The 20126-nt window shown below is 45.9% G+C and overlaps 2 protein-coding genes across 6 annotated transcripts in view; both read right to left on the reverse strand.

The window, feature by feature from the left end:
• Window positions 1–178: 178 nt before the first annotated feature.
• abhd16a (abhydrolase domain containing 16A, phospholipase) lies at window positions 179–8202 on the reverse strand. Of its 2 annotated transcripts, none has more exons than XM_037274953.1 (20): window positions 8070–8202; window positions 7156–7212; window positions 6976–7042; window positions 4897–4968; window positions 4637–4722; window positions 4490–4563; window positions 3290–3385; window positions 3095–3209; window positions 2850–2957; window positions 2715–2778; window positions 2587–2636; window positions 2346–2469; window positions 2149–2253; window positions 1653–1716; window positions 1522–1578; window positions 1308–1385; window positions 1157–1233; window positions 856–954; window positions 739–785; window positions 179–459 (listed from the first exon to the last, which is right to left on the reverse strand). In XM_037274953.1, exons 1-20 carry the CDS (start codon window positions 8169–8171, stop codon window positions 361–363), a joined length of 1641 nt encoding a protein of 546 aa, XP_037130848.1. In that variant the 5' UTR covers window positions 8172–8202; the 3' UTR covers window positions 179–360. The 2 variants fall into 2 exon arrangements, 1 of the variants encoding a protein (XP_037130848.1); XR_005100738.1 differs by having other exon boundaries at window positions 364–459; window positions 856–1074.
• A 276-nt stretch (window positions 8203–8478) lies between these two features.
• The window catches only part of g6fl (g6f-like), a 39064-nt gene continuing 27416 nt past the window's right edge, over window positions 8479–20126 (reverse strand). For 3 of the 4 annotated variants that reach the window (XM_037274956.1, XM_037274955.1, XM_037274954.1), the window contains exons 3-10: window positions 19730–19996; window positions 19491–19526; window positions 17761–18087; window positions 13698–13958; window positions 9968–10099; window positions 9764–9837; window positions 9592–9618; window positions 8479–9262 (exon numbers count right to left, since the gene is read on the reverse strand). In XM_037274956.1, coding sequence (XP_037130851.1) covers window positions 9215–9262; window positions 9592–9618; window positions 9764–9837; window positions 9968–10099; window positions 13698–13958; window positions 17761–18087; window positions 19491–19526; window positions 19730–19996 — 1172 coding nt within the window. In that variant the 3' untranslated portion in view covers window positions 8479–9214. The remainder of the gene's footprint in view (window positions 9263–9591; window positions 9619–9763; window positions 9838–9967; window positions 10100–13697; window positions 13959–17760; window positions 18088–19490; window positions 19527–19729; window positions 19997–20126) is intronic. The other variant, XM_037274957.1, reaches the window with a different exon arrangement.

Raw genomic sequence — 20126 nt, forward strand, 5'->3', positions numbered from 1 at the left:
GAATATATTAATACTCGTAAGAATAGTACATCCTAAAAAGTCAATAAATAATAGTCATTGAGGCCAGACTGCTTCACCCACATCCCTGCCCTGCTTCCTATTTCTTTGTGTGTTTCCTTATATTTTCTCAATTCTTTCTCAGTGTCAACTTTTTAACCAGCCAAAAACGACAAAACAATTGCCTTGATTATTCAAAGACTTTATTCAGCAAATTTAGCAATTTGATAACACGTCCAGAATAACAGAATGGAGGATTTTCTTCTCCCAAGCAGGGGGGTGGAAAATTTCTTAAAACAACTTAGTTTAGTGCTACACTTAAAAAAAACAAAATGACATGGTGCTGAGGGTGAGGCCATTTTCCTAGTACGTTTTCCTAAAACACTCCCGCGGGGGTTGAAACTCGGAGGCGGGGAGCGGTGTGCAGTGTGTCGTATCCAAGATTCTCACATGCTTGCGAGCCTTACGGGAGGGGAAGAAAAATAATAAATTATTTTCCAATTCTCACTTTTTCCTTTTTTGACCAGAGGTGAACGGATGGAGGGGAAGCATAGCGCAAGCCATAATTGACGGCTCGCCTCTCCTTTCATGTTAAATGACTTCAATAAGCCAGGCTGGCTGCCAAGGAAGTATATTACAGCAGGCGGGAGAGCCCAGAGCGCAAGTGAGATGGTTCCCATGGCGACAGAGAGGATTAAAAAAATAAACTATTTGAGTGCTGACTGTGTGGTGTGATCTTACCAGGAAGAGAGCCAGATGTTGCTTCTCTTTTGTGGTCAAGTCCTCACCTGGGGAGAACGGAAGAGGGTGTCACCTGGCTGTGCTGACGATGATAGTGGAGGACGCCGACGCACTCACCGACATTCCAGGGAAACTCAACCTCCTTGAGCACATGGTACGACTCAAGTACAGTGTCGCACCAGTTGTCGTCCACTTTGTAGCCGTTGTACACCGTTGCTCCATGCCAAAAAACAGTTCCATTCTTTTACCCATTTAGGTAGCATTAGCGTTTTGGAAATTTTGGCAGTTTTGGTCTGCCTTGCTGTTCATTTGCAGTGTAACTAACAACAGTTGTACCTAAATAGTTGTTCACAACATGTTTTTAACTTCAAAGTTAAATAAAAGTGATGTGTATCTGCGAATCAATGTCGTTCCTTACCTGCCAATTCGGGACTGCCGCAAGTCAGCCAATCTTTGACCACGGTGACCGCTTCATAGGTCATTATTTTGGGATACCTGGAGAGGTCACAAAGAAAAGGTCCAAGCGACGGCATAATGCCGCATGGGTGGCACGCACGGCGGGCGCTAACCTGAAAGTCAGCAGATTGAGCACGAGGTCGTTTCCTCGGTTGGACACGATGTGCTCAAAATTGAAGTTCGGCATGGGACTTGGAAAATCAGACCCAGAAATAGACAAAAGCGCAGCCTGATCATTCATAAACACTTGCAGGTTTCTGATTTTGTGTTAGATGTATTTTCATTCAAAAATCTATTTTTTAAAAATTGGGGAGGAGAATGCCTCACCGTGTGGCCATGATCTCATCTCTGCTCCTCCGCACAAGCAGCACAGGCCCCTGGTATCTGCGGCGAGGCAAGCGCACATGTCACAGCGGCTCAATGGATGCTTTTCCCCAAAACCATTTTGGCGGACTCACTTGAGAAGCTGCTCGGAAACGTTGAGGTTGAGGTACTGTCGCACCGCGTACTGCACCAGTGGGCCTGATGCGCAACACAAGCAGGCACATATGATTAGCTAGATAGTTTGAGCTATGCCGTTATATTGGTGTGACCCTTCTTTTGCTTTCATTGGCCTTCCCTTCTCAATGACACTCTTAGCACATATATTGGTTTCAGTTAAGACCGCACACAGGCTAGGCAGAGTCGCCCCCTTGTTGGTGGGTGGCCAAGAGTATAAGAGTAGCAATCCCGGAGGTGGGGGTTAGATCTTCTTCTGCAACCCAACAAAGAAGGCTACGCAAGTGTAGTCGATCTTTCTGGCATACATGAAATAGTTAGACTGAGAAGGCAGCCTCCTGGGAATGACTTAGCATAGCGAGCATTATAGATACAAGAACCGGGACAAAATGTATCACAGGCGTTAGTACAACCTAATGCTAATGGGGGACACAAGCAACCTGTGGAAACACTCACACCAGCTTCCAGGCATGGCCTTGAGGGCCAAAGGTAGAAGGTCATCGAAAGTGGCGTCCAGCACTACCGATTGGATCTCGGGGTAGGACATCGCCGCCCAACTTGCTATAGAGAAATGGTGGGGGGCATTTTTGATATTGCGGTTCATGGTGACCAGCCGTTTTTTTTTTAATGCTCATTGATGATGATTGCGCGACCTGTGAACCCGCCTATGGACCAGGCATAAATGACAATGTTACACAGGGGAAACCGCAGTTTGTGCACGGCGAACTGGATGACGGCGTCCATGGCGTTGGCCTCATTCTGAGGGAGGGGCACCCCCTGCAACACAAAATAAAGGCGCCTTGGACTTGGGCCTTAGATCACAGCGTTTCTCTCTCATTTCATTCATTCCCTCTGCTGGATTCCCAACACGCCGAGAGAACAACGAGAGCTTACGGTGCTGCCTCCGAAGCCTGGATGGTTCCAGCCCAGTACGGAGTAGCCGTCTGAGGAGGGCGGCAAAGGCAATACGGCTCAATCGGGTGCAAAACCGGAAATGCTGAATAGCCACAACGAGGTCTCACCCTCCAGCGGGGTGTACATGCACCCCACCTCGTAGAAGCCGGCGTTGCCCTCGCAACAGATGACCTGGGGGTACAAGAAAACGTACCCATGACTCACACGTGCACACACACGCACGCACGCATAGAGAAATTTACCAGCGTTTGGGCCTTGACTCTGTCTGTTTGTTTGTCCCTACGGTCCACAAACATTGTGTCAATCTGGTTACCGTCGCAGGCCAGCAGCTTGTTTCTCTGGCCGTCAAACTGCGAGGGATATTTTTTATTTATTTAGTGGAATAAGTTGACATGTTATGGATCCATATAGTTATTTCCATTCTGCATCAAACACCATTGATTCTAAAAAGATTCAAAGTCAACCTTTGTAGCTCCCACTGCGTTACCTTCTCGACCAGCTTGGCCTGGCCTTCCTCCAGCATGGGCCTCATGGCTTTCTGCAGCAGTCCCACCGAGCCTGGGTACAGCATCCTCCTCCCGAAGGTGTGCACCATGAGGTAACTGCAACACATGCCAAATAGTCAGCATGCGCCGTCGTGCAAAAATCAGATAATTGAAGCCCGACGGGCAAAAACAAACACCTGACGACGTGGTAGGCAAAAGATCGCAAGGAGTGCAGCCCGGTGTCCGCTTGGGGCTGGTGCTTCAGCAGGGAGACGCTGGGCTTCGTTGACTTCCTGTCACACACGTGGTGGAAATCAAAGCAAGGAGCCAAAGAAACGTTACAAAAGAAAAAATCAAAATCGGATCGAGTCAAGTCCTTCGCGCTGTTAGTTGGTGTAACAGGAATTTACCGAAGTCAAATTCCTTGTTTGGCACGCTCAAACATGGCGAATAAAAACTGTTGAATCTTGAATTGTGGCCAGTTGACGTCACTATTTAGAAGTACCGTTTTTTTCCATGTATAATACGCACCCTAAAAATGGCATGTCGATGCTGGAAAAAAGCCTGTACCCATGTATAATAAGCACCCAAATTTTGACTCCTACTTAAGTCCGTAAACGTAAAATTATTTCAGAAAAAAGATCATCTTTGGGAACAACCGGATGTTATTCTGCCGGTCAGTATCACTGCGCATGCGCTATCAAACTCGATAGCGGAGAAATGTTTCGGATTTGTGTAGGGTACATTGTGACAGCAAACGAGCAGGTGATCGAGCAAGCGTCTGATACGAGAGCATTGTGTTCGTATGGAGCGTGTTTGAAGTGAACAGCAGAGAAGAAAGGAACAAGGCAAAGTGTTGTGAAATAAAATATTACCTGTAATACGCATTTTGTTATTTGCTGATTGAAACTGCTAATTAAAGTGTGAATTGAAACTAATAGGTAGAGAACTGAACTCTCGCTCTTTATATAGCTGACGTGTCTTGCGCATCCGTTCTGCGCATACTGTCATGGCGGCCTCCGTATGATATCCGGTCCGCGATGGAGATTAAAAAACAAACAATATTTGACAATAACACACCATCAAGGATTGCATCATCGCATCAAACGATGTGTCGTCAATTATGAAGTTTACTGACTAAGTGTGTTGGGCAGGATGGCTGAATGCGATGCGCGATTGACAACAAACAAGAAGAAAGGTGATTTCAAGTTTTATTTCGAGGGAGATTTTCTTCAAAAATTGTTGTACCCATGTATAATACGCACCCAAGATTTTAGGACAATAAATTAGTTAAATTTTGCGCATTATACATGGAAAAAAACGATAGTTGCAATTATGTTCATCAAATTGTATGTAGCATAAGTTACTAGTGGTAACGATACTTGATATCAACTTACGGGTTGCTGACTTCGGTCCAGCTGAAATCTACAGGCCAGTAAGAGAAGTCAAAGTTGTAGCAGCGCAACTTCTTCTACAAGGAAGCCAAAGGCAGAAATTGAGTCATTTATCATTCTCAATCCCTGACCGAAAACGCACTGGCTCACCTTGTTGTCAGGCGACTGATTCTTCATTGCCTCGTCCAAAATGCAAAGGAACTCAAGATACTCAGCGTTCTTCAATCTTCCCAAGCCTCGAGGGAGGAAAACGGGTAGATCATACAGTGGCGCCTCGCCGTACGAGTTCCAGGATTGTTTTACAGGAGCGGTACAGCATTCTTTTAACAGCTAGGTATCTTTTTTTTTTTTTTTGCTAAAGTTGTGAAAAGAACCATCGGCATATGCGGTGTGTATCTGTGTGGCCTCACCTCGAAGACACGCCACGCCGAGAAGACACAGCAGCGTCGTCGCCACATACTGACTCGCACTGCAGATGTAGCCTAAAAAAACACACGAGCAATCGACATCACGAGGATTCAATTATTTGTGCTAGTGCCCGTGTCAATTTATGCTAGCTAATGCTATTGTGCCTCACGTCAAAGTGTTTTATGCTCAGGTTGGATATTTTGAATACAAAATAGTTTGTTTGCGTAACATGGGCACAAGATTGAAGATACGCTAGAAGCATGGCGTTGACGCCTTTTGATCTTTTTGCCGCTATTTTGTGGTTCAGGAGTTGTATCGGTTATACGTGGCAAGTCTCGGTCCCCTAACCCTATTCCCTATTTTTCTTTCTTTTCTTGAGAGCGCTTGTGCACCCCCACGTGGATTGCGCCCTGGGCGGTCGGTCGCCCATATTGCCATTGCCCATAGCCCAGTGCTTCTCAATTTTCTGTGATGCCCCCCCTAGGGAGAAGAAAACATTTCGCCCCCCCTCAAACCTCAAGCATCTTATCAGCATGATTGGGGTGCAATGACTTTATAAGTGCCGCCTTAATTTATTTGGCTTCATACTGTCCGCTGCCAACATTGTAAGGCACAGTAAACACACCGGTCTTTGCTCGTCTCCCATCGTAGTTGCACTGAAGCCGAGTGCTAAAGTACGCTTCGTCATAGTTCCTTGTCTTAGCTTTCGTGTGACTCTCTTATCTCCGTCTCTCTCCGCCGTTCTTTTCAACCCTGTTCAATATTTTTCCATGGTGTCCCACTGCACTTTTTATCGCCTGCTCTGTGCTGAGTGTGCGTATGTTCCATGCGCTCTACACTGTAGAGTAGGGATGCACCGAAAATTCGGCCACCGAAACTTTTCGGCCGAAAATGACCCAAAAGTGCATTTTCGGTTTTTGGCCGAAAGACCTAAATCACCGAAACAACACGGCCGAAACTTGTGATGACGTGAGCAAACAGCGCAGCCAGCACGCGGGAAAACGGGATAAGAGCCAGCATGTCTGCGGTGTGGACTGATTTCACTATCTCAGAGAAAGACCCACGGATAGCGATTTGCAAAACATGCAATGCTGAAATTTCAAGAGGAAGCAAAAGGTTTCTCCACGTCGGGTTTAATTCATCACCTGAAATCCAAACATCCCGATCGCCATTCTGAATATGAGAAGAAGGCGACACAGAAAAGGAAACTGACACCGAGCACGCCCACTCCGTCTGTGGCGGACGTTTTTGAAAAGGCAAGAAAGTTCTCCAGTGATTCTGCCAAGAGAACATATTTAATTTTACAGTCTTTCAGCAGGCCAGTCAGTTATAAGCCTGTAAATTATTATTTAATGTACACGAGTGGGGTCAAGTTAAACATTTTATTTTTATTTTATTTTGGAATTTTAATTTATATTGTGCATTGTTGTAATGTCAGTGCTAAATAAATATTTTCATACTTTTGTAACTGGTTTATTGCAATGCCTTGATTTTAGTGAGGTTAGTACACATGTAGCCATAAATGCTGTGGTTCTAATAACTGACAATCATTTCTTTCGGTGTTTCGGTTTTCGGCCTTGGTTTCCTCATTTTTGGTTTTCGGTTTCGGCCAAGAATTTTTATTTCGGTGCATCCCTACTGTAGAGCGACTACTCTTTGCGCACACTCTTCCAGTGATATCGCCACTCCCACCTACTGCAGTGGATGACTAATTACCCTTTAATCTAGCACAGCCAAAAGAAAAGCATGTTCCCTGGTGTCACACGCGCCCCCCTTGGTATCGGGCACGCCCCACTATTTGAGAAGCACTGCCATAGCCAAAACCGGCCCTGCGAATAAGCCTCTTATTGTTCAGTTATGGCCTCATGTAAACATTGTTAAAGTTACTTTATACTTGCATGGCAGTTCAGAATGATAAAAACAAATGATACTTTAAAATGTTGACCGTAGAGTAAATTAAGTTTGAATGATGGCCACAGTTTGACCTTGACAAACTGAATCTTGCCATTTCCATTATTTACTATGGAAAATGCAAATGTTTTGGAAATAAAAAGTAATATCGCTTAGAAGTCTTTACTGACCTTTTCCATACAGAAAGCACAGCAATAAGGGAGAGCTATAGTAGCACAGATACCAGGCAGCTGAAGCCTGGAGGAAAAACAAACACATGAATCATTACTATCATCATAATCCACATTTTCTTCCAGGGTGGCCCAAATATTCCACACCAAATAAATTCATGTTAGAATACGCTTACTGACACAGCCAAGAATTTTGTCTGCGTGCTTCTCCAAGCTCCCCGGCTGGTAGTTCCATCCCTGAACAAAGCAAAAAAAGTAAACCATCGACATGCAAACACTATTTGTTGTTATCAAAAACTGGTCCAATCTAATCTAAATTGACGTATCCTCGCAGTCCCCCAAATCATGAAATAAGTCAAAAGGTGCCGCCTCAATGGACATTTCAAAACATTAATTAAAAACGCATTTGCTTAGGCAAGAATTCTAGTAGGACCTGGTTGCTTTATTTATTTATTAAAGTTTGTATTTCATAGATTTAAAATGGAGTGGTTCCGTTATTAAATCGTTTTTATTTCATTGATTTAAAATAAAGTGGTTCGGTTATTAGAATCACTTCACTTGTCATTTTGCTAAAGAGTGATACGTAAATAAGAACTGTCCGTCCCACTGTACCGCATATCATGCTAACGTTGTGGCAGTGTTGAACACACGCAGCTGCCTTTCCAAAAACGACTTCATTCCAAGACTGCCAACAAGATTCTCACCATGAAACACCACATGAAAGACATAAATGCAGACGCGTCCCCCCCAACCGGGTGCCTGCTGGGTGAAACGCCTGCTCCTGTCACAAGATTAGCATTAATCGATGGCTTCATTGAGAACGTTCGCCAATCTGTGATTGTTTTATATGGGAGATAAACGGTAAAAAAAAATATATATCACAAGCAAATAATGATAATGCTGCACGTTTTTTGTTTCATTCCTTATTCTAGCTGTTAACCTCGTTACGCAATGTCAGCAAGCGCAGGGTAAATATTGCAGACTTCCTCAATTAGCCAATCGGGAGCGACATGCTCAGCTAATAGTCACCAAAACGCTTCTGCTTGTGGGCACGGCTGCATCGAAATGCAGGGGAAAGACGTGCATGCTCTTACCGTCCATACTACTCGATCATAGGGCCAATACGGGAACGGGTGGTGATGAATTCTGTGCAGGTGAGGGCCGAAAAGACAACGAAGCCACATCCTAGCGGCCATACTTTCTGGATAACGACGGAATCCTGCGGTGGCCAAATTTTACCCAAGGCGAAATCGGTCTGTTTCGTAATGAGAGGATAAAATAGAAATGCAGCGCACCTTTTCCCAAAGAAAAACTACACGAAGTACAACAGAAAGCCAACATAATTACTTACAGGACATTGAAATGAAATCCTGTGGCAGACGTGAGGAACACATCCTTATTTTATGATTTTCTGCCAACAACTGTGGCGAGATACAAGTCATCAAAGCAAGAGACACCTTGACATCACGAAGAACAAACATATGTATATACATTCAATTTGAATATACATTGAATTTAAATGGCTTGATCTTTGAAGTGCCTGCATACAACAACTGTAAAATAAAACGTACACACATCATTTATGATTGTGTTTAATTATGAAGCAAAATTATGGCATGTCACTTATATATATCAAAACACAAGAACTGCTTTAAATTGTGTGTGTGTGTGTGTAAGGGGGGGAGTGCATACAATTTCTCCTCTAACACCCAGTATATGTCTGTTTAAAAAATCCCCCTTTGATCACAGCTATTGACATACAAGCAAATAAGCACCACTCTTGAGAACGTTTACACACTTGCGTGACATTTGCAAGCCTATCCAAGATCCAATTATAAAATCCAGTTCTTGTGCTGCTCATAAAAGTCCCCCCCGCCCCTGCTGATGCACGCAGGTGAGCAGATGTGCCAGCAGCATGAGGGTGACATGTGCATGGAGCTGATCAGTTCAAGTGCTGAAAAGGGGGCACAAAGACAAACTTGCTATACCACCCCCAAAGGTGTTTTTCACCTTTAGAGACGTACAAACGCACACACGTGCAGACAGCCCACGCAATGTGAACAACACAGGCGGCGAAGCGTTGCCTGTCAGCGCGTGATGCCATATTGTGCCACAGTGTCAAAGTGATATTCAGTCTGTATGAAAAAAAAATCCAGGGCACACATGAAAAGCACACACACGCGCGCACATATACACACACATACACACACGCGCACCATGATGTAATGCTTCTCTTTGCTTAGCGCTCCAGTTCCTTGTAGACATCCTCTTGTCTTGACTTTAAATCCTGGAGGGCAGAAAATGGTGGGTAAAGGATGCCAACATAAAAAGCTTTATTAACTGCACAGGAAATGCTTTAGGCAGAAGTGACAAAAGTGCTCACACTCGGTACTGTAGTACAAGTGCAGATACTTGGATTAAAAATAAGAATTAATTGTCCATTACAGAACAATACAGTCACCGCACACGTTTGCAATTCACCTATCCGTTGAGTTACTTGAGCTAGTATGCTAGACAATACTTTTGATCACATATCTCCTGTAATAAAGGGGAATCGCCGCATTCGAAGTCCTCAACACAAAAGCATTTCTTTGTGTCCGTTGCGCCATAACTCACCATATAGACCGACCCCTGCGGAAGAGCCTGTCGGGAAGGAGAGCAAAACAGCTTTAATGATCAACAGGAGAAATTGGAAGTAAAAGAGCAGTGCACAAAAAAATGGAGACCAAAACCAAAAATGAAAAAGAGGACAATTGACCAGGAGGGGAAAATGGTCAAGTTTCATCACCTGTCTGACATCTTCGGGATTCTCGTAGATGTTCTCGGTCTCACCCGAGTGAACGGACAGAGACTGCTCAATACCTGCAGGCAGGCAGGCACGCGCACACACACGTGTATAGGAAGAGATGGGGTCAGATTCATCGGAATCAACAGATGATGTTGCGGGACGCATCTGTCAGAGCGAAGGAATGAAAGACGGCCGCAGCCTCACCTTGACGGCAGTTGCGCTTCTGTTGCCATAGCAACACAGCCACAGTGGCAGCAACCAGGGGCACCAGAAGTAATAAGGCCAGGAGAAGGAGGTGGACGGAAGAAGAGTGCGACGAGGGCGCCACGGCGCTCTCTGCCACAGAGAGAAAAATGAGAGAAAAACTTAAATTTCTAGGAGTCGACAAGTTGTTGCTCTGCCAATGGCCAAGGCGGCGGGTCGTGGGCCACAATTTAACTCAATATAAAAGACACCACGTCCCCACCTACCCTCCAGACACGTTACATGTATTTTCATCATTCGGCTGTCACTCATACGCGCAACGGGCGCACGGGACGATGAAGGCGCTGTCAGACATCGATCTGACACGCACAAACACACACACTTTTGGTGATGTCACCAGGAAAGAAATAAAAAACACTATCCAAGAGTTGGCATCATGGCAAACTGTAGCAACACCTCCTTTTATGACTTTCTTTCTTTGTCTTAAATTCTGCTAGCTTGATGCAAACAAATAGCATTGATGCTTTAATCCAGTGTTTCCCAACCTTTTTTCATTCACGGCACAGCTTTTCATTGGAAAAAATCTCGAGGCACACCACCAACAAAAATCTGTTAAGTGTTACACCAGCTTCTATATTAAAATAAGTTATATTTTAACGAAAGATGTAAAGTCCTATTCCTATATATGTATGAAGAGTCGAATAATTGAATAACATGAAATACTAAATGTTCTTTTAATTGTATTTCTTTTTTTAAATATAAGTGAGTTTTTTTTTTAAATTGTTTTAGACAGTGTAAGGAATATACTATTGAAAGTGATTGTGATTAAAATCCAAAAGAATCAACATGACTTTGTTTACTGTTTTAGACGAGCGCTATAAATATTGTGACAATAAGAACAAAGTCACATTTAAAGACGCTCTGCTGTTCTGACAGCAGCTGAGGTGTCTCGACTTGACTGTGTATTTTATGTTGGTGAAAATTAACAATCCAGGTTCTGTGGTTTAACTGCATTCTCTGATTTCCATCGGAACACAAACGCACCACAAACGCACCACAACCGTCATAGCGTCTGTCACTGTTAGCAAAAGCACACAGCAACACACACATAAACTGAATATGTGCCGATGCAATACAATCAGACCGACGCAACATGAAAGCTCAAGATTGTCCGATTCTCCACGCATGCACGATTAGCAAGTGGCTGACCAGGCCTTGCGCGAACTGACCAGTGGTTTGGCGATCCTGTTTACAATGCGCTCCGTAATTAATATTCAATATTTAATCAACCGATGTTTGAACAAAAGCAGTGCGGCAATACATGCAGACTGACAATATAACTACGTATACTCACGGTCATCTATTCTTTAGCCTTGATGCAAGCAAACAGCATCGGAGCTTTAATCAACCAATATTTGAACACAAGCAGTGTGGCAATACACGTAGACCGACAATATAACTACGTATACTCACGGGCATCTAGTCTTTAGCCTCTGCAAAAAAACAAAACAAAACAAAAACGACTGACATTACAGCTGTTACAGAGTTGCTTGCAGTAGCTGTGAAAGTCTTCTCCGTTTTGTGTCTGCATGACGGTATTATACTGCCCCCGGGTGGCCAAGTCGAACACACCAGAAAATGCTGCAATGAAATAACACCACTGAAAGTGTCCAGTACTTTTCATTCTATTTGATTGCATTGTTACTCAATGCTTTGATGAAGTCCAATATTCAAGAGTGATATTTCCTCAATACAAGACATGGTACCAAAAAGCCACTGAAGTTGTTCTGAGAAATATTGATGACTCGTTGCACCCCTGGAAAAAAAAAATCCACCTTGTATGTAATTATGCTTATGAATGCGCAATTTATGCAGGAGGTCCGTAACCTGGCAAAAGTGCGTTCCACTCAAGCGCCTCTGACAAATTTTAGCTGTCAAAGAAAGGACCCACCAGTGCCCCCCTGGCTCTGGGCGTCGCAACCATTAACCGCCCCTCCGAGCCATTCATCATCACATGGGCTGCGCGAGCGCTAATTGATCGGAGAGTATGTGGCGAGGCGTTGCTAGTGGAAGGTGGCGCTGACCCGCGACTGTTCCCTGTGCCAGATTGAACATATGAATGATGCTAAGTGAGTGCAGAGCGCAGCCAAGCAGAAAGGCTTTGCATCTCTCTCGCTTTACACCCTCTTCCTCACCTTTACTTTACCTCCAGCAGGATGGGGGGGTTAGAGCGGCGAGGTGGGTGGCACACCTAAGAAGTTCGACTTTACGCAATCTTATAATATATGGCTTCCGAGGCAAATTATGCAGACGGCTGAAAAACAACAGCTGGGAAAGAAATTTGACATGCTGCTGAAAAAAAATGTTTCTGCAACGAGAGTAGCATTGTTTGATTTAGAGCCGAACTGCTAGGACATTTATGTTGGAAAAAAGTTTTGAGATGATTAATCTTGGCCTATTTCTTGCGTGTGCCAAAAATGTGGCTTTTGAACCAGGGTGTGCAAATTTATTCTACCTACCACATCGAGAAGCAGATTTGGCCTTATCCTGCCAACAAACCAACAAAAACCTCCGGGGCCGATGTAATAAAACAAATTGTCGTTTTTTCATAAAAGCCGTAAAAAGGTGAGCGTTAATCCAGCTGGCATCACCAGATGCCTCCCCTCTGATAAAAACGGCTGCTCAGATGTCATGCCGCTCATGCTAACTTTTACTATGTCGCATAAATATAGTTACGATTTTGACCAAAAAGAAAGGGTCACATTAACTGCGAGGGGAGGGGCTCTGTTTGAGTGATTTAAATCAGTGGTCCCCAACCGTTTTTGCGCCACGGACCGGTTACGTGTCAGAAATATTTTCGCGGACCGCCTTTATACAAATAAATAATACATTTATTAAATAAATAATATATTTATAATAAATATATAAATACGATTAAATAAAATGATACGACTGGCATAAAAACAAGTATAAACGACATACAAATAAAACTCACCATTACGTTGAATTAGTGGGAGCACTGAGCTTGTTTCTCAGAAACGAGCCGGTCCCATCTAGGCGTAATTGGAGACAATGACACCCGAAGTGGTTAAGGTTTGTCTTTTAATGCAGGATGCTTGGTCTCCATGTGCCGAAGCAGTTTTGAAGGCTTCATTGCCTCGTTAGCTAGCCTGTCGCCACATATTATGCAGAGTGGGCTTGGCGAGTCAGAGTCACCTGTGGCGATACATCCATATTTTAAATAGGACTCCAGAAATGTTCTTTTAAATGCAGCTTTCCTTTTCTTAGAAGTCGTAGCCTCTTCTTCTTCCGTCTCCTCATTGGGCTTTTTTCCCTTTCCGAAGAAGCTTTCCAAACATCTCTGTTTCATGCTCATTTTTGCTAGCTTTGCGGGCTCGACTGGGGAAACGTCACGGGACGAGCGTAATGGCCTGAATTAATTGACCGTCGATAAAATATATATACTATATGTATATTTTTTTTCCCCTGTGCAACTTGGCGGCCCGGTACCAAGTGACCCATGGACCGGTACCGGTCCGCGGCCCGGTGGTTGGGGACCACTGATTTAGATCACCTGACAACTTCGCTAAAGATGAACACACCTGATGATTTTGGTGCACATCTAGATCAAGGTCAAAGAGTTAATAGCAGAAACTCTTAAATCTCTTACGTTTGACTTGCGCGCTGTAAACATGTTTTTGTACTTCTCCACATTTTCTCAGGTGGTTACCTTGTGGCTTGACGCTGTGCACGGCGCTGATGGTCTGGCCGTTTTTGAGCTGTAAGGTGCACGTGTAGTTGCCGGCCGTGTCTGAGGTGATGGGTAAGAGCAGAACGGTGGAGATGTTGCAGAGGAAAGATGGGCCCCTGCCTTTCCTCATGGCCAGCCGCTGACTCTTATTTTGGTACTCCCACTTGGCCTCTTGGACTTGGGAAACTCCGCTGAACAGGCACTCTAGCTGTAGCTTGGAACCCAAACGTCGGCCCATCACTGCACAGAAACCAAGTTTGTGAGGGCGCACTCCTCTCTCAGTGCGGCAATAATATTAGTTGTTTGTTGAAGAGGATAAAGAATTTATGAGGGTTATATCGCAAGTTGGGTCACTCTTTTCTCAAGGCACATCGCTGTTATTTGTTTGACACGGCGGCTGACCGAATGGACGGATAAACAAACGGCTAGAAATAGGGAGACGAAATGAGTCGGCGAGCACGTCAGACGAGGAGGTGAGACAAAGGAGCGAGGCGGGATGAGAAAGTGACTTAATGGCTGGCGTGATTGTGGAAAAGGCCAAGGACGGATGAGGAGTGATGGGCTACAGGGGCGGCCACGTAAGATGGGAACCAAAAAAAACACCTCAGAGCCCCATCCACGGAGAGGTCACAATAATATATATTCATTAAAGTGATTTGCTGCTAATGCTTCACTTGACTGTGACTGATGCTTAGTGTCTCATCAAAGCGAAATAAGAATCTATCTGGGCGTAATCAAGCTCCCCGGAGTCCCCCGCCCCCCTGTACCACCCATGGCGTCATATGAAAACACAGACATTTAAGCATTGATTAGTGTGATTAGCACAGGCCACCTTCAGTCTCCGTGGGAGAACGGCAGGTATAATCATACATAATGATACACATAATGAGGTGGGGTAAAAATATATGCATCACATGACTGCTGTATGGGAGCAGGGGCGGGTTGGGGGGGCGCAAACATGTGACAGTGACCGATTGGCTCGTCATATCTGGGCAGCTGTGATGGATGCCGCCGGGGACTGTGATTAGTAAACTCTTCCAAGGCTGCCATCACCGCGACGGGACGTATGCCTTTGCTTTTTCTCTTTACGCTATTGTGTCTGTGTGGCTCTTGTAAGGCGTAAAATAAGCCCACAATGGTGGAATTCTAAAGATAAGGGCCACCTCAAATAGAACAACAATTCTGGAAGATTTGAGATTATATTAACATTCAGTTTGAGAATCGGAGTGGTGTGGGTTTTTTTTCTCTTTCAACTTAATTTTTGTGTGATGATTAGCAAGCTGCTTGTCTCTGAAATTGGAGGGGGGAAAGAGCCTGTATGGTGTCTCCGTCAAAAGCAAGCATATCACGTAAAACTTGTCATATCATGAGGAGCGTTTCCACAGAATGAAAAATGAACAATTTCTGCTTTTGATTCACTTTTGTTGTGGCTACGCACTCGCTCGAAACAGCTGCAGCGGATGTGCCAGAATTACAACAATGTTGCCGGGCAACCGCTCAAATTGCGACGAAGTGCAGTGCTTAACGCGACAATCATCATTTGGCCTTAAAAAACACAAAACACTCAAAACTCCATATGATGGCACACTGCGGCCCGCTCCTTTCTGACTGTTGTCGGTGCAATGCCATGTAACGCCACGGGGAAACGTCACAACGGGCCAACCAATAGCATCGCTGTATTGGAGCGCTTGAAGTGATGGCTATTTGATCTCAAACGTGCGCAGCAACACGCATAGACTGACAACATGACAATACTCACAGGCATATATTTCGGTCGGTCCTGTTTGACCTTTTCACGTCAGCTTGGATAGGACGTGGGAACCTGTGACCTCACGACTCGTCCCAAGTCATTCTATTGTGTGTACATTTTGCCATAGTTTCTGTTCACGTGTCTGTGTGCTCGCCCCTCCCGTCCTGTGTGCCCATGATCAGTGTAATCACCCTCACTTGCCTCTCGTTGCATGTCTCGTATTTAAGTCCTGTCTGCGTGTCACTCCCTGTCGGATCGTTCTTGTCTCTTGTCTCTTGTCTCTTGTCCCACGTCTTTGTCTGTCAGTTCTATTTCTGTTAGCCAGTCTGTCGGTCAGTCCCGTTATTGCTTTGTTAGGTCGTTATGTTAGTTTGTCCGTTGTCTGTTCCCCTTCATTCTCCCTTCCAACTCCCTTTTCCTTCAATAAACCCTGGTCCAAGCTGCATTTGGTCGCCCTGCTCCAATCATTCCCGACAGAAGACACCGACCATCACAGCGACCAGCACTTGGACCAAAGCTCTGCCATCAGCTCCCGTCCGCGACGCCGGACCCACGAGTGCCATCCGGACCCAACTCGGCGCCGTCGGATCTGCGGCCGTCGCTGGACTGCGTCCCAGCGGTGCTGGACCCGTGGCTACCGTCGGAGTGCGTCCCAGCGCCATTGGACTCACGGCCGCCATCGGGCCCCGCCCCGGCATCGCCGGACCAGGATCATCACCCGACCCCTGCTCCCACGGCTGCAACACGTGGGGACTCCTGCCGTTGTGCACAGCTCCGTCTCCCGAATGCCGTGGATTGCGGCTCTGACTCCCCGAATGCCGCCGATTGCGGCTCTGACTCCCCGAATGCCGCCGTTTGCGGCTCTGACTCCCCGAATGCCGCTGATTGCGGTTTTGTTCCAGAGTTTCCGCCAAGGGCGGTTCTGTTTGCGAGTTTCCGTCGAGGGCAATTCTGTTCCCGGGTTTCCGCCGATTGTGGTTCTGTTCCCGAGTTTCCGCCGATTGCGGTTCGGTTTCCGAGTTTCCACTGATTGGGGTTGTGTTCCCGAGTTTCTGCCGAGCGCAGTTCTGTTTCCCCATTTGCCGCTGTGCGTGGTTTAGACTCTGTTGCTGCCACCTTGGACTTTCCCATAGACCCGTCGGGTGTCGTTGGAACTGGTGCGCCTCCGCTAACCCCCCCCCACGCGCAAACACCGTGTGGGGGTTGGCTTTGGGACGTCTAGAGCCGTCCCTTGAGGGGGGGGGGGGGTACTGTCACGTGCCGTGCCAGAGACGCTCGGCCGGCAACTTCCCTCAGCCACACACCTTCATTACCATAATGTCTGTCACCTTCTTCCTCTTGTTACCTTGTGTATTTAAACCTTGCCCGTATGTTTCTCCCTGTCGGTGTCTACTGTTGTCTCCTGTCTGTCTGCGCCTAGTGTTCCTGTCCTGCTCGTCTATATTCCCCTGGTCTTGTCTGGAGGCTGACGGTCAGAATCTGTTCCGTGTCCGAGTGGACTTCTGTCTGTTTGTTTGCTGGCCGTGAGTCTCTATCCCGTCTGTGTCTTCGTTTCCCCACCTACCTCCCTTCCAACTCCAACTTCAATAAACCCTGAGTCAAGCTGCATTCGGTCGCCCTGCTCCAATCATTCCCGACACTTAGGACAAGTGTGATACAAAATGCACCTTTGGTTTAATGTTGACGTGTCTTTTTTATTGGAGAAGAAAATATCAAAGAGTTGGGAGTGTAACAACGACTTGACATATCGCATATGAAGTTAGATGTCTGCCTCTAAAGCTGACTAAATCCTCTCATCTAACTCTCAACGGGGACGTAATGAGATGCTTTTTCTTCCAAAATGTCAGAGCATTCCACTGAACAAGCTTTGGACAAGTAGCAAACAACAGGGGAAAAAACATGATGAAACGGGGCTGCTCGAAACATAATGAACACACACGAGCTTTCATTTGGGGCCAGCCTTCCCGGCGCAGCGCGGAAATGAATCATGAGATGCGGCCTTCGCACTCATTGGACCTCCCCCCAGCCAAGCGGGGTATTCGGACCTTCGCACCACCGCCGCTTCCATAAATCATCATCCTCCACTTTTGAAAGAATGATGCCGATCAGCTCGCTGCGGTGGCCTGACAAATTGTTCCAAAGCATTCAGAGAGATTGTTTTCTGTTCATTTCTACTAGTTGTTGACTACATTAGTATTTAAGACGTTAAATGGAAACAAAGTCATATTTCTTTTCCTGGATACAAAGCACCTCTGCACAATGTCAGTAGCATCCTTAATTTATATACTTTACCTTTTAACACGCTCAGCAAGGTCCTCTGGCTGAAAATATGGTCGTTGACAAGCACTTCACAGACGTAACGGCCGCCGTCTCTGAGGCCCGGCGTGCGGACAAAAGAGAAGCTCCCGCCGTCGGCGTTGTAGGGCGAGTCGGCCAGCTGGAGCTTGTGGCTTTCTTCCATGTTCAGCGTGGTGCCCCTCCAGCGATCGTGTTGGTACACCAGCTTGCTCTCGTTCGAATTGGGGCCTTGCCAGTAGAGGGAGACGCAGTCCCCTTGCACGTTGGGACAGGTCAGGGGGAAGGACGTCCTGGCTTGAGTGACGGTGAAGACGGGTGGGCCTGCAGGGGTGACAATAGCAGAAGAGTGCAATGGCCTTGCATCATCCTTTTAGTCTTCTTTTGGATCTCATTGTTGGAACGGAATCACTTTAAAACGGTGATCCCCAACCTTTTTTGCGCCACGGACCGGTTACGTGTCAGAAACATTTTCGCGGACCGGCCTTTATATAAATAAATAATACATTTATATAACTAGATAATACATTTATATAAATAAATAATACATTTATAATAAATATATGAATACGATGAAACAAAATGATACGACTGGCATAAAAACAAGTATAAACGACATTAAAATAAAACTCACCATTACATTGAATTAGTGGGAGCACTGAGCTTGTTTCTCAGAAACGAGCCGGTCCCATCTAGGCGTAATCGGAGACAATGACACCCGAAGTGGTTAAGGTTTGTCTTTTAATGCAGGATGCTTGGTCTCCATGTGCCGAAGCAGTTTTGAGGGCTTCATTGCCTCGTTAGCTAGCCTGTCGCCACATATTATGCAGAGTGGGCTTGGCACGTCGTAGTCTTTTAAATGCAGCTTTCCTTTTCTTAGAAGTCGTAGCCTCTTCTTCTTCCGTCTCCTCATTGGGCTTTTTTCTCTTTCCGAAGAAGCTTTCCAAACATCTCTGTTTCTTGCTCATTTTTGCTTGCTTCGCGGGCTCGACTGGGGAAACATGTCAAGTGACCGGGACGAGCGTCTTGACCTGAATTAATTGATCGTCGACTAAAACGTTTTTTTTTTTTTTTTCTGTGTGGCTTGGCGGCCCGGTACCAAGTGACCCACGGACCGGTACCGGTCCGCGGCCCGGTGGTTGGGGACCACTGCTTTAAAAGACAATGCTGAATTCCATTCTAATCAAGTGAACCTCAGTTGAACCTGAAGAACTCGCAATCTAAGAGTCACACTACTAAAGGCGGCCAAGTTAGCATTAGCTTAGCATTATAAAGAGTGTACTATCTGCCTATTCGTATGCACAGCTGTTGCTTACCAAAACCGGTTGGAACATCGTATCTTTCAAACAGGATTTTTTTTTTTTTTGTCAAACCCTCTCTGGAATCTACTTGCAAACGACTTGGAAAAAGGCAGCGCGCAAACATTTTTAGCCATAAAAAAAAGTACTTCAATTTAATAAAAAAAAAACCAAAAAAAAAAACCAACTCATCTCTGATCCCTCCCCCGAATTAAATCGAGGTGCCACTGCATTAAAAATTCAAACAGTGGAACAAGGTTCCGTAACTAATTGTGTTCGACCTTGGAGGTTCCCGGAGGAAGACGAAGCACAGATGGGAGCACAGATGGGCTAAAACATCCACGCCACAATAGAGTTGAAGTCTTGTTGCGTTCTGCTCCGTCTGATTAGCCAAATGCTGACACTAGACTTCCTGCAGGCGTCACTCACCATGTTGCACCCTGGTGTAGGAGGCCTTGCTGACAGCTGCGCAGAGAGACAGAACAAAAAGGCCAAAGAATACATCAGACATGTGAGCGGCAGACCTTTCTGTCGAGATCTACGGCTCAGCTTGGAATCTTGAAATCGCTCCATAAAAGAAATACACCCAAGAGCGGTATAGCCCAGACAAGGCTTCAATCAATAACAGGCTTTCGGGTTCACTTGTCACATTTGGCTTCTCCCCTCACCGTCGACGGTGATGCTCACGGGAAAGGTGAAGGCGGTGTCGTTGGCGCTCCTCGCTGGGTGAACCGTGCACCCGTAGGTGCCAGCGTCGTCGAGCGTGACTCGGGGGACTTTGGTCACAAATCCGGCGATGGGCTTGAGCATTGTCTTTAAGGAGCTGCCGGCTGGGGAATGCCAGGAGATCCGCTCACAGGCCGACTTTGGAGTGACTTTGGCGATCAGGCGCAGATTGCTATTCCAAGGGACGGGCGAGGGGGGGTTGCTGCTTACTGCAGGGAGCAAGCCACACTTGTTTTGCCAACTTTCTCACCTTGGAGCCAATCCGGCTTCAAAATCTAGACAGAAAATGTAACATCCATCCCTCTGCATCGCTACGCTACTTGTGAGATGTCTGTCATT

Source organism: Syngnathus acus, chromosome 16 (assembly GCF_901709675.1).
Source record: "Syngnathus acus chromosome 16, fSynAcu1.2, whole genome shotgun sequence".
In the NCBI taxonomy this organism is placed as follows: Eukaryota; Metazoa; Chordata; class Actinopteri; order Syngnathiformes; family Syngnathidae; genus Syngnathus; species Syngnathus acus.

Excerpts from the sequence above, each read along its gene's own strand:
- abhd16a (XM_037274953.1), bottom strand. The coding sequence starts at position 8,171 with ATGGCCGCTAGGATGTGGCTTCGTTGTCTTTTCGGCCCTCACCTGCAC. Across the intron at positions 2,958-3,094 it reads AGGCCAAGCTGGTCGAGAAG|TTTGACGGCCAGAGAAACAA; the intron begins GTAACGCAGTGG and ends TATCCCTCGCAG. Across the intron at positions 1,234-1,307 it reads CTCAATCTGCTGACTTTCAG|GTATCCCAAAATAATGACCT; the intron begins GTTAGCGCCCGC and ends TGACCTCTCCAG.